At 32.7% G+C, this 13604-nt stretch overlaps 2 protein-coding genes across 2 annotated transcripts; one reads left to right on the top strand and one right to left on the bottom strand.

Moving 5' to 3' along the window:
* The first annotated feature begins 204 nt into the window (after window positions 1–204).
* LOC144552021 (hydroxyproline-rich glycoprotein family protein) lies at window positions 205–2304 on the top strand. Its single transcript, XM_078300130.1, has 2 exons — window positions 205–1487; window positions 2037–2304. Exons 1-2 carry the CDS (start codon window positions 310–312, stop codon window positions 2083–2085), a joined length of 1227 nt encoding a protein of 408 aa, XP_078156256.1. The 5' UTR covers window positions 205–309; the 3' UTR covers window positions 2086–2304.
* Window positions 2305–7491: 5187 nt separating this feature from the next.
* Window positions 7492–13203, bottom strand: FAB1 (fatty acid biosynthesis 1). Its single transcript, XM_078298845.1, has 13 exons — window positions 12361–13203; window positions 11481–11683; window positions 10778–10981; window positions 10307–10417; window positions 10057–10152; window positions 9736–9781; window positions 9525–9604; window positions 9175–9243; window positions 8989–9073; window positions 8677–8831; window positions 8494–8574; window positions 8290–8349; window positions 7492–7894 (listed from the first exon to the last, which is right to left on the bottom strand). Exons 1-13 carry the CDS (start codon window positions 12551–12553, stop codon window positions 7778–7780), a joined length of 1500 nt encoding a protein of 499 aa, XP_078154971.1. The 5' UTR covers window positions 12554–13203; the 3' UTR covers window positions 7492–7777.
* Between the last annotated feature and the right edge of the window lie 401 nt (window positions 13204–13604).

The following is a 13604-nucleotide window of genomic DNA, read 5'->3' as shown; positions in this document are numbered from 1 at the left end:
TGCAAAGTACTAATAAGATTAAAATAAGGGGCCAACTGGCAAAACAACAAAAAGATAGCAATTAATATATAAGAGGAAGCAAAAAGAAAAAAGAAAACAAAATTCTACGATGCACCGCTATTCTCTGCTGTAGTGTTATTGCTATATAATTTGACCCCAAGAGGGCTTATCAGAGAAACATACAATCATTGTTCTCTGTCCCTGATTTTGTACTTTCCTTGCAGAAAGAGAAGATCCCACCATTCCATAATTCTCCCATCATCCCACCTAGAATTCTATCTGTAGAGTGTGTTTGTGTGTGAGAGAGAGATGAGAAATAGGTCTTCTTCAAAAGGCAACATGGGGGAGAGAGAAGAGCAACCACACCTTTCTGGTGCGTACATAAGGAGTCTAGTCAAGCAACTAAGCTATTCTTCAAGAGTCAAAGGGGGTGATGGTTCTACCATGAGCTCTCCAAACCCTGAAAATGGTGAAAACCCTAAAGATAATAATAGCAATAATACTAGTGATAAGGCTAAGAAGGTAACTCAAGACCGTGCAAGTGAAGAAAACAAAACCCAAACAGTACCACACAAGAAGCAAGTGAGACGGAGACTTCATACGACACGGCCGTACCAGGAGAGACTGCTAAACATGGCCGAGGCAAGGCGAGAAATTGTGACCGCATTGAAAATTCATCGAGCAGCCATGAAGCAAGCAAAAGAAAAACAACATCAACAACATATGCAGTTACAACAGCAACAACTGCAACTGCCAAACCTAACACAACCATCAATTCCTTTGTTTGAGCCTTACCAAGAATGTCCACTCAATTATAACAACATTCCAAACTATTTGTATAATACAAACAATTCACCATTCACATATCCATCTTTCTCTTGGCCATGGTCTCAATCCACAATTGCACCAATTACACCCTTTTTGGATAACTTTAACCTAGACTTGCCTCTACCTTCACAACCCTTGGGTCTGAACTTAAATTTTCAAGGCTTTAATAGCATAAACACTACTTCCTTTTCTAATGACCAACACAATAAACCACCAACTCAACCATCACCTACAGCATCATCCAATTCTCAATCATATTCATCTGCAACGCCACAAATTTACGAAGTACCGCAGTTGTACCAACACCAGATCAATTCTGTGTCGTCATTCCATCCCGTGATGGACGAAGAGGAGATGGCAGAGATATACTCGATCGGGGAGAAACATGATATCGAGTGGAATGATACAGTTAATTTGGTGACATCGGCTTGGTGGAGCAAATTTTTGAAAACTTTGGAAGGGGAGGAGGGGGAGATCAGTGCTACTGAGGGTGTAGAGAGCAAGGGATCATCTAATTATGTGCTTGATGAGGCTTTGAATGCTCCAATGTGCTTTGATGATGTACTTGGGCAAGAGGTGAATAATGCAACCAGTAGTACATTTGAAGAACAACTTTTTGGTTACTATCAAGCTGATCACATGGATGCAGATTTACCAAAGTAAGACAAAATCAAATTATATATAGTATAAATTTTAGATCCTAATGCTATCATATATATTAGTAATGACATCATACGATCTGATTTAGTTCAATATTTTAGATTTATGCCAAATTCAAATTTGAATGGTTCAAATCGCATATATGTCATAACTACAGCATCATTACAATTATAATAGTGGATGTGAAGTTTACAATAACCATATCAATAGTTGTGATATATAGTAATAATGACCACATAATGGCGAAAATTTATGTCTTAAGTATAGATTCCATAAAGTCGTGGAATATTTGTGAGTTGTAAATTTTGAATTTAGTGTGCCATTGGTTTTTATGGATAAAATTATACATGTATAAGAATTGACCAAGTTATCATGAAGTAAATTTCTTTAGGGATAACTTTTTGGGTATAGAAAAAGAGTTATCTTTATAACACAAATTCTTAAATTATCTGAAATTAATATAAAATTAAGGAGGCATTTAATTAATTAATACGTGTGATCGAAGAAAATATGAATTAATTAAAGTGTTTCCATAATCTTGTTTTCAGATTGGATATTGGAGAGCTTGAAGGCTGGGACGGAGAGTGGCTTTCATAGGAAGTATCACAAAATAAATTTTGTAACACAACGATTTTCCATACTTTCAATCATTTATTTTGTTCATTTAGCAAGAATTTCAGTTAAGAATAATTTTATCCTAGGAAACCAGGCAAAATTATGATTTAATTTATATCTAGGATAATAAAGAGTGCATGGTAGCTTAATTTCATGGAAAACATGCATGGAATAACCGCTATTTTTTTCCATGCACCCCTTCTTTTGTTTCTATATCTACTAATTATATATGAAGTGCTTTTTTGTGATATCTTTTTAAATTAAATTTTATATTATTAAGAAATACCATTTGAGGATACATCAAATAGTTTCAAAAAATATTTATGATTTTGTTTTAGAGACGTTTAGATGTAATTAAAAGAAAATAATTTCAAAATTAAAAAAAATACTTCGAAAAATATTAATGTCGCGCTATATATCTAAATGATGGATGGCGCATCATATATTTAATTACTTATTGGAAAATTTCTTGACAATTAATGTTTGTCAAAAACATCAAATCGATGTGCCAAAGAATGTACATATACTATATTTCTAAAAATATATATATACAGTAAAATTATCCTTTCTTTATATATGAAACTGCATATCGAGTTTGCAAAAAAAAAAACTGCATATCATATGCTATTTTTTTTATAGAATCAGAAGAACATTTTTTTTTGTAAGAGAAAATGATAAAAGAGTACTTGAAAACATATATAAAAAATGAGGAGAGTTTCAATGACGTCTCATGTCTTTTATACCTCATCATACCTCATATTGTATATCTTCGTTTTCAAAGTCTAAATTATCGATCCAAATCGTTCAACATGATATCCATACCTCATAATTAAATTTAAGTGGTTATTTATTCATTTAATTAAGTGGTAATTTCCTATCCTTTTGCATTTCTCAACAAATCTAATATGTTTCAGTAATTTAAGTGGTTATTTATTCAAAATAATGAGGAAATTACCATTTTTAATTCACGGGGGTCTGAATGACGTCATACATCGAGTCTTGTTTCAGACAAACGTACTGAACCCCGCGACTTATTCTGTTAATATTTTAGTTCTCTTAATGTAAAATTGCAAACAAATCAAACTCGACTTTGGAACATCTGTTGAATATCGGCCCTGCCAGTTAAAAATATTATCAAATAAGTTGAGCGAGGCTATATATGGTAATATGCATATTATGGGTCCGAACCGTTACACGTGATCTACGTATGAAAAAATGTACTTCGAGATAAAATTTTACATTTTTTTTAATAAGTTGAAAATCATTATTTTTGAATGATTTAAAATTTTTAAATCAAGTGATTTTCTACTATCTAAAAATTAAAAATAAATATATAAAATTTAGTCTCAAAGAAGTAAACTTTAAATCAATTTCAAAGAGTCACATACATGCATTCATCCAAAGTATTTCCATATTATATGTCTGCTTTTCAAAGAGGGGTAGATTTTATTGAGGCGCAACAATTTTACAGCCAACCATCGAACACATATTGTACATTATGATTTATGCAAAGTGCATAAACATCATGCTCAAACGCATGTGAACATAATGGATAACACCATTTATAGCAAAGGACTAAAAATACTTGAATCAAATATATATGTTATACATAATATGCAAAGCAATGTTGTAAATAACGGTATGTTGTTATCGAATGGACATAGTACTGTCAACTGATTAATCGGAAATAATCGGTCATAATAAGAAATAATCGACTGATTAATCAGAAAATCCGTAACATTTTAGTTACCGCCAACAACTAATCGGCTGATTAATCGGTCTAAACGGACGTTTTTTACAACACTGATGCAAAGTTGATAAACAATTACCAAATGAAACAAATTAGTGTAATATTAATCCATAGAACTAATATATACATGAATAAGTACCAAGTGTGATATCTTCATATACTTCTTATGCTCATGAAACGTCTGAAATATGAAAAGCATGAAGAAAAAGAAAATAAACATAATTATCACAACACTGAAACAACATTAATTAGAGAACGTACAATACACTGAATAAATTATCACTAGATAAAAAATTATTTCTCATTACATTCGAATTTGATAACCTATGTAAATAAATTTGTGGATTTTGGAAAACAACATATGGGTCCAGCATAAACTTGAAATTAAACACCCTGCAAAATATAGCAAACCCAATAAAGTATATATATTTGTAGATTTATACAGCCAAGTGACTTGACTTCTTAACCACTTTTATGATTTCAAGAATTTTAATCATGTATACTGAAATTTAGTTTAAAAAAATTCTCTTTTTTTCAAAGTTTTTTTAATAGTTTAACCTCTTATAAAATGCTAAATGCGTGCATTTGTATAACGTGAAAATTTAAATTTGTAGCTGTAAAATTTGAGTTTAAATTATAATATTTACATTTATTTATTCTAAGTTTTAACCTTCAATCTAAATTCAACGTTGATTGCATCAGTTAAGTTTAAAATAAAAAATAAAATAAAAACCACCTTCAATCAATTTTTTTAATTCTGATCCTGCGTAAATTATTTACCACATCCTACGACAGTGGCATTTCTGCAATAAAAAAAAAAAAAAAAAAGAGAGAGAGAGAATCTTAACAGTGCCTGCCCGACCGGTCTACCAGTAAGATATCAGAAATTATGTCAGAAGACCTGAAAGTAATGTTGCCACGCATCACATGCGTACAGTACGTAGTTCTTTCACGCGCTGACTATATGTAAAAGAATGGAATTCACATCCTCCCTGGTATCGTAATAGGGAATCTTTTACGATTACTGGATCTGGACCGTTCTTTTTAACTTGGCACGAATCTCAAAGTCCAATAATACTGCTCCCTGTGCTAGTCCGAATCCTAAAGTGGCTGGGAGTTAATCACAAACCGTAAAGTGAAAGGAATATTTTACAATAATGGAGAAGATACTTGTTCAAAAAAATGTAACAAAAAACAAAAAATTGTTGCGTTAGTTAATTAATTACAGCAAGTCGTCAGCAACATATTTGTTTTTTTGAGGAAAATGGTAAACTACAGGTCTACAGACTACAGCTACATATTGCAGCATTTACATGTAAATATTGACAGCATAGTATTAATTATTTTATTATTAATATTAGAGATGTCAAAAAAACGCCATTGCCATATATGTCACACACGGCATGCGTGTCGCGTGCCATAATTATTTTCGGAAAAAAATAGTATGGCATATCATAGTATAATACGACACACGAACTGGTCTAGTCACACTATAATACGACATTGAACGGAACATGACCAAACATAACTACACATGACTAAAATAGAACAAAATTTACGTTATATCTCAAATAAGTGAACAACAATTCAAATTCCAAAAAATATATTAAATGTTTTATACATTTTTATTTAACAACATTATTTCTTTATTTCGCAATTATTAACAATTGTTCCTTATTTTTAATTTTTTTTTTTAAACTAAATTAAAGTTCGAAATATATAGCTACAGATGACTGACTAACCGTGAACAAATATGACCAACCATGTATGCCATGTTTAATCATAGCATAACTAACGTGTTGTAACTATTTTTTATAATTTTATTTACATTACGTGCAAATTTAACTTGTTTACGACACAACATGTGATCTAAGTCACAGTGTAACTGGTGTGACTGGTCACGGTACAAATTTACATCCACTATTCAACTCACTTGCCATTGGACGTGCTGTGCAGAAATTTGTGAAGGAACAGTGTGCTGTGTGCATGATTTGCTTCTTTGTCGAGTAATGTGGATACAGAGTTACAGACCAAAGCCACAAGAAATGTATTGGGTCCCTCCTAATTCCGGCCCAATGTAATTGGGCCATTTTGGGCCAGTTTAGTTGAGATATGGCCATATTAATCTTTTAGTGTAATTCAGGGTATCTTTAAAAAAGAGCAGCTGTTGGTTGAGGACCCAACGTTTTGCATACAAGTCCAAAAGCATTGAACCGTTAAATTTTAATTCATCCGGTGGATGACTACACAACTTTTAAATTCTTTCAAACAATATATCTAAATTTTTATTTTTCTTAAAAGATAATTTATTAGTTATCACAATTATCAAATAAATTTATTAACAATGTATTATTCCTCTTACAAAGGAAGAAGAAATAATAAAACTAACATGTAGAAATATGACTTTCAATCTCATTTTATTCCGTAGTTTTCCATCCAAACAAGAAATAGATTCTGTCGTGATTTAACTAAAAGCCATCATCCAAACAAAAATAACTTAGGTCCTTAAGCTGGAATAATCAATCTAAGCTACCTTAACTTTATGCCTCAACCAAACACTACTTAAGAAGCATGCGAATCAAATGTAAATGTAAATGGATAAGAAGATACGAGTCAAAATTAAAAAAAAAAAAATCAGAAAATATGAATCAAATGTAGAGACCTCAACTTTCAAATTTAAGCAAAATTATGATAATTAATGGACAAGAAGACATGAATCAAAGTAAATGTAAAATGCATGTATCCTGAAAAGAAGCATAGAATTGTTAAATATTTAAAGACAGGTATAATTGCCACACATGTAAAAAATCAGAAAAAGCTAAAAAAAAAAAAGTTCAATAATCTTATATCAATATTTTATGAGTGTTCCTTGGTGCTATCCTTTGATTGTACGAGATAACGATGATGACGTCTCAGTGGTGTAATGGTGAAGCGGAAATCTAAGGTTGCACTGTACTAACCAAGAGAAGGGTTAAAATCCCTTGTACTTTTCAATATCTCATTTATATCTCATATTTTATACCTTTATTTTAAAAATTCAAACTATCGATCCAAACCGTTCAATATGATATTTATATTAAAATATGCTTAAGAATGAAATTTTATAATTTTTACCATTTTTTTTACTATTTTTCAGGTGGATAGAAAATCACTTTTTTATAATTGTCCAGAAACAGTGATTTTGTATCTATTTCAAAAAAATAGTAAAAAACCTTTAAAAATTATAAAATTTCTTCTCCAAACATATTTTAAACATATTTTTAGTATGAATATCATATTGATTGGTTCGGATCAACAGTTTGGAATTTGAAAATAAAAGTATAAAGTATAAGATATGATGAGCTATGAAAAACATAAGGTATTAAAACAAAACACCCTCCTCATTAATCAAATATATATCTATAAACACTTGGATACAATTCAAAGGCATGTTATTACAATGTTAAGGGGCCCCGAAATTTTGTTAACCTAATTTGTTGAAATTAAAGTTCAAATTTGACCTTTTCAACTTAATTTAATTAAAAATATATATATTAAAAGAACCTTCAACCTCCTGAGTCCTGATGCAACAACAGGAAAAACTGTAGAAACTTAGGTGTTTTTTTTTCCCTAATAACAAGGTAAATGCAACAGTAACGAGAACAGAAAATCTCCTATTACCCCAGAAATTCAACAAAAAATATAGAAATACCATTAAAGTACATCATGCAATTCCTCGGATGGAAAAATATTGGAGTCATGCCGCGGACTTTATAATTATACCACCTCTCAACAGAACAGACAAATTTTCTATGTTCCATTTTACATCAACAAGATGACCCCCCCTCTTATTATTTAACAAAAGAAAAACTGACAGGTCAAGTTATAGTTCACCCGAGGGCTCACGGACCAGGTTCATGGAAGGAGGAACAGCATGGTACAGGGTCAATGGTAAGGTGCAAAGAGGATGGAAGAGTTATGGCCACCAAATCCAAAGGAATTAGATAGAGCCACCTTTATGTCGAGCCTCTCCTTTTTTGACCCAACAAGTATGTTTGTATCCTGTTACCAGATTTACTTATGTTAAAAGATTACGGTCTACCAGTACATGTTGCTAGAATCCAGAAAACCAAGATGGATAGAAGTTTAAGCAAATTGACAACAATAATGCGAACTCAAATGAGATTGTTGGCTGCTATAATCCAACAATGTACAGGCCAGCTTCATTTATGTAATTATCAGTTAATACCAGAATGATAGTATTGTATTAATATAAGCATTTCATTATTTATCTTTTTTTTTTTTGCCTGTGCTTGTAATAGTCAATAACACCCTTGTGGTTAGTTCTGAGCAATTGTATAGACACTAACATGCCATATCTATTGACAACACACCCTACCAAAGAGAAAAATAAAATAAAATAAAATAAAAGTATAACTGAGTGCAAAAGCACATACCACATTATTGTCAGGCTTGTCAAGATTAATGTTCGGATGTACCCAACCTGTTCTAATTGCCTGAAAAATATAGAGTTTAAGGGATGAACCAGCAATGAATTGATGTGATTAAATAAATATGGAGGATAGGAATACAAAGCACAAATAGATTCTACTCACAAGTCCTGAGGTATATCAATACATATGCAGTTAGAAAAAAGTTACCTGTACAGTAGCTACAGCTTCTACTCCACCAGCAGCCCCCAATAAATGGCCTGTCATTGATTTAGTCGAATTTACCCGAAGCTACATAAATCAATACACTCTTTTAGTCAGACTGCATTTTTTTCAAAATATGAATTAATGTAAAATTAACATATAATTTTGATAATTGGTTAAAGGACAAACCCTGGGATTCTGGCCGAAGCACCGAATAAGAGCTTGGTACTCTTTCAAGTCGCCGGATAGGGTAGACGTTGCATGGGCATTGATGTAATTGATATCTTCTTTTCCTACTCCAGAATCCTCCAGTGCTTTCTCAATACAAAGTGTTACGCCCATACCTGTACAAAGCCATGAAAGGTAATAGATGATTAGTATTTCATTTTTTATATTTTTAATATTAACATGGGTGCAAATTCAAAATGGAGAAATAAGTAGTGTACAAAACTACTAAATCAAAAAGGAAAACACAAGGCAGGTTATTTTAAAAGTCGCTACCCTCAGGATGGGGCTCAGTCACATGGTATGCATCAGAAGTAAAACTCCCTCCTAGGAATTCGGCATAAATTTCTGCTCCTCTTTGCTGTTAGTTAAATTTTAGTTTAATAACACATTTGAAATAATATTGAAGTTTCAACGAAGAATTAAATTTTTGAAAGAAGAGAAAAATAGGGGAGCAAATGCCTTGGCATGTTCGAGTTCTTCCAAAAGAAGTACACCAGCACCTTCTCCCATCACAAATCCATCCCGCTCCTGTGAAAGAAAATTGCATTCACAAAATCAAAAGTGAAGTTGCCTACACACAATTTAATTTAAATTCATATTCTAAATGAATTACTCTTTTTTTATTTCCATATTTTTGCTTCCATACTCCTCTCTCTGGAATATTTATAATACTTCTTAAGAAATATTTAAAGTCAAAACGTAGATCGAGTTATGAAGACATATGTTACTTATATGGACAACTTTATTTCAGTTAATAATTGAAAGAAATATGCAGAGCTAAATAATATATTGATGTAAAATATACAAACCATATCCCATGGTCGCGAGGCCCTGGTTGGATCACCATTTCTTTGGGACAGAGCCCTGCATGCCACAAAACCTCCCAGCCCTATTCAGAAAAGAGAAGGGGAGGTAAGAAAAAAGAAGAAAATAAGTAAATGGTTTAAAATTTAGAATTAACATCACTTTATAATGTATAAGGAAATACTCTTGAACAAATTTCTGATAAAGAGGACATACCAATTGGTATGATAGCTCCATCAGAACCACCACAAAGCATCATATTCTAAAAAACAAAATTTGAAATAAGAAAAAAGAGGCAGCAGATTTTTAGGGAGGTAGTGTAAATATATTTAATTAAAATAACCTAAAGTTAAATGGTTCAGCTGCCTTCTACTGGAATACGGAGAAAAGAATTTGCATTTAAAGGGACACCACACAAATTAAGGGGTTTATATTTTTGCTTCATGTTGAGTATTACAACTTTTTTTCTTCTTAATGTTGCTTCTCAGATATTTCAAACCTCAATACTGTAAAAAAGTTGAAAATAAAAATGCTCACCGCTTCACCTCTCCTAATATGATTTGCGGCATTAAGAATACAAAAGTTACTAGTAGCACAGGCGGTTGATATTGAATAATTGGGCCCCATCCAACCCTATATGGTCAAATCGTATAATTAAAAATAAAAAATCAATAAAGATAAATTCTTGTCTATGATATCTTGGTATCCAAAATTATAAATTAAAGAATAAATCATAATTTTTTTTTTTAATGACATCATGGTTTCTAAAAGGAGTTAAATATCTAACCAGATCCATAGCGAGAATGGCAGAGCCCATGTTGGTAGTTGCAAAAGGGACACAAAATGGGTTCATCTTCTTGTATGATACCCTTAATGCCTCTATTGCATCATTAAACACCTAAATAGAAAAAATAAATCAAAAAATTATGAGAACTGATATTCAAAGGTCATATCACAGTCTCAGAATCAAACAATATATACAACCAAAATTCAGTTACAAGATCCAATATCCCAAATTAATACACTAACAAGCAACTAAAGGAACTATTTATCCAATCTGGCTTGTACAGTACCATGTTTAGTTTAGTTTATAAAAACTTAAATATCTTGGGTTTAATTGGTATAACAGAGAAAACCGAAAAAATGAGCAAATACAATGATAGCCATCCATACAGAAACTATCCTTACCAGTACTACATAGAATGTTTGACCTTAAGTACGGAAACCATCACTAGTCATCCCATTTTTAAAGAATTACCTTCATACCCCCCATGGCAGAGCCGATAAGAACCCCGCACTTCGTCTTGTCTAGCTCACGCATTATTTCATCAGTAATTCCCGCATTTTGAAGTGCTTTTTTACCAGCAGTAAGCATGTAAAGCATGAACTTATCCAGCCTTCTAGATAGCTTTGGTGATACCCAACCGTCAGGAGAGAAAGATTTTATTTCCCCAGCAATTCTCTAGAATAAATAAACAAAAATAATTGTAAATGTGATGATGACATAAGCAACATGAGATGGAAGAACTTGTTGTTCTCATAAACCAAACAAGAATTTCTTCCATTAGATCATTGGATGAGTAAAACCAAAAATATCATTAACAATAACAGTAGCAACAAGAATAGCTAATGACAATGACAATTATGCAAGAACAACAGTAATGCTTATGAGATAGAATATAATAATTTAATGATGATAAATTAATAATATTAATAATAATAATAATAATAATAATAAATATAACAATAAAAATAAAAACAGCTCATTATATAGTAGTGGTAGTGTTAAGCTCAAAAGCAAAACCGAACAAAGGGAAAAACTAAATCTTAAATTCATAATATTAAAACAGGTACCTACTACAATACCATGTCAAAATTTGCTCTTGATGAGCAGCATAGTTTTTAAAGCAAAGTAAAAAAAGTAACAAACAAATAGCTCAATAATACAAGATAAGAATTACAGTTGGGAAGCTGGAGCAATCAAATGATTCAATCTCGCTAATACCAGAAACGCCCTCAAGGAGGTTGTTGTATAACACCTCCGGGTCATGCCCAAGAGGTGTCACCACTCCCATTCCTGTCACTACAACCCTTCTCTGCTTCGTCTCAGGCTTCTTTTCTATCACACCCTTCTCTGGTTGCAGTGCAACTGCCATTGCTTTTCCTGCAATTGGGGTTTTGAGTCAATTTTACTTCCAAAACCAGTGCCTCATTGGTTTCTATTTTTTTTTTATTAGGCTGCATTAGTTTCCATGATATTCCACCAAAGATAGGTTCTTTTAATTCTTTAGTGAATGCAATATTTATGACCTGAATAACATCAAAAGAACCTCACCCAGTTTCTTAACAATGTAAAGTAAAAATAATTATGTCACGTATATAACTTTTCTTGTGCTTTAGAAACAAGTACATTCATAGAAGATCATATACCTGTTACGAAACCCATAAACTTTTCAACATTGTTACCTCAACCAGGAAAATTTCATGACAAGGTACAAGTACAACCCCACGTGATTCAATTTATCTGAACCCAATTGTAAAACCCAGGAAATGTTGAAATGTCTCAGGTTTATTCACTCACGCAAAAGTTGTGATCCGAATTTTGACTTCTCTCAAAAATCACGTAAGGCTAATCTCTAATCAGTAAAAAAAAAAATACTTATTATCAGAACGTTAACCTAAACCCCAGATTCAAAACCCACTGATCCCAATCGAATCTTATTACGTCAGCACGAGGAGAAAGCACCGCCACCCCCGCAAAGATAAAAGAAGAGGAAGAAGAAGAAAAAGAAGAAGAGAAGAAAGAGAGATAATTTGCGCCATTAGAACTATTATTATTACCAGAGACAGAGATACGCCGCGTCATCGAGCGCCTCTGGCACGTGGGCCCCACTGGTCCGGTCCATGCAGCAGCGGAGCGCCGCCATCTGGGCCTGCGGGAAGTGGAGTCGGTACCACTTCCGCAAGCAGCGGACATACAAGCTGCGACGAGCCAGGTGCACAGCGGAGACGCCACGTCAGAGGCCGTCGCCATCGCGAGAAGGGTAGAGGAGATGCGCCGTCAGGTGGGTCCCACCGGACAGTAGGAGGAAACGAAACGATTGAGAAAAACTTTAATGGGTGAATGGATTCGATTTTTGGGGCCCTGGGTTTATGTGAATCTGAGAAGGGAAAGAGAGAGTGGCGACAGACAGTGCCAAGTGCTTCGCGCGAGGAGAGAAGACGCCAAATCAGCTCTTGTTATAAAGTTTCGGAGAGAATTAAGAGTTTCAATAAAAATAAATAAAAAAATAAAAATAAAATAAATGGTGCAAAATTTTGGAAATTATCGAAATAAAAAAAAAAAATTGGTTATGGTCGAATAAATTGGGTGCACGCTATATATATATATATGGACCGTGAAAGAGACAAAGGAGGTCGGCATAGATATCTCCGCCTCGTTGCATTGCATGTGGAATCCAGTATCAGGGGCGGTTGTGTTTTGATGTATTGAAATAAGTCTATACTAGGTAATAATCTTTAGAGGCAGAGCAACTGAGCAAAGAGTTTATGAATCACCACAATCAGTAACAAAAATATTATAACCAAATACTATAATCAGAGCATATATATATATGGGAGATGCATAAATGGTTTATGGATTGTTTGGTGAGATCTTTTAATCGAGAGATGAGCAGTAATGAAGAGTCTGACTAATATGACATCAGTGTTATTTTATCCTATATAACACTAACTCCAAAACATATCGAATTGATTTCAAACAGTGAATTCAAATCGTTTAAACTGATGTACTTCATTAGTTATACGTTTACATGCAAAAAATTTGTATGTAAACGCATCACTTATAAAATAAATCGGTTTGAATTATTAGTTTGAAATCTATCCAATCAATTTTAAAGTTAGTGTCATATGACACCGATATCATACTAGTTGGATTCATCAATCCAACAAGAAATAAAAACGAAATGGGTATGACGTATGCTTTATGAAAAGCAATACAACGCACCCAAAAAAAATTGAAACGTATATATAGTAGTAACTATAAAAGGGCCCACACTACCTTTGAAAAATACTACATTACAAAG

Source organism: Carex rostrata, chromosome 3 (genome assembly GCF_964058835.1).
Source record: "Carex rostrata chromosome 3, lpCarRost1.2, whole genome shotgun sequence".
NCBI classification, from domain to species: Eukaryota; Viridiplantae; Streptophyta; class Magnoliopsida; order Poales; family Cyperaceae; genus Carex; species Carex rostrata.
Note: the sequence above shows the minus strand (reverse complement) of the source record. Positions and strands in the feature narration are given on the sequence as shown.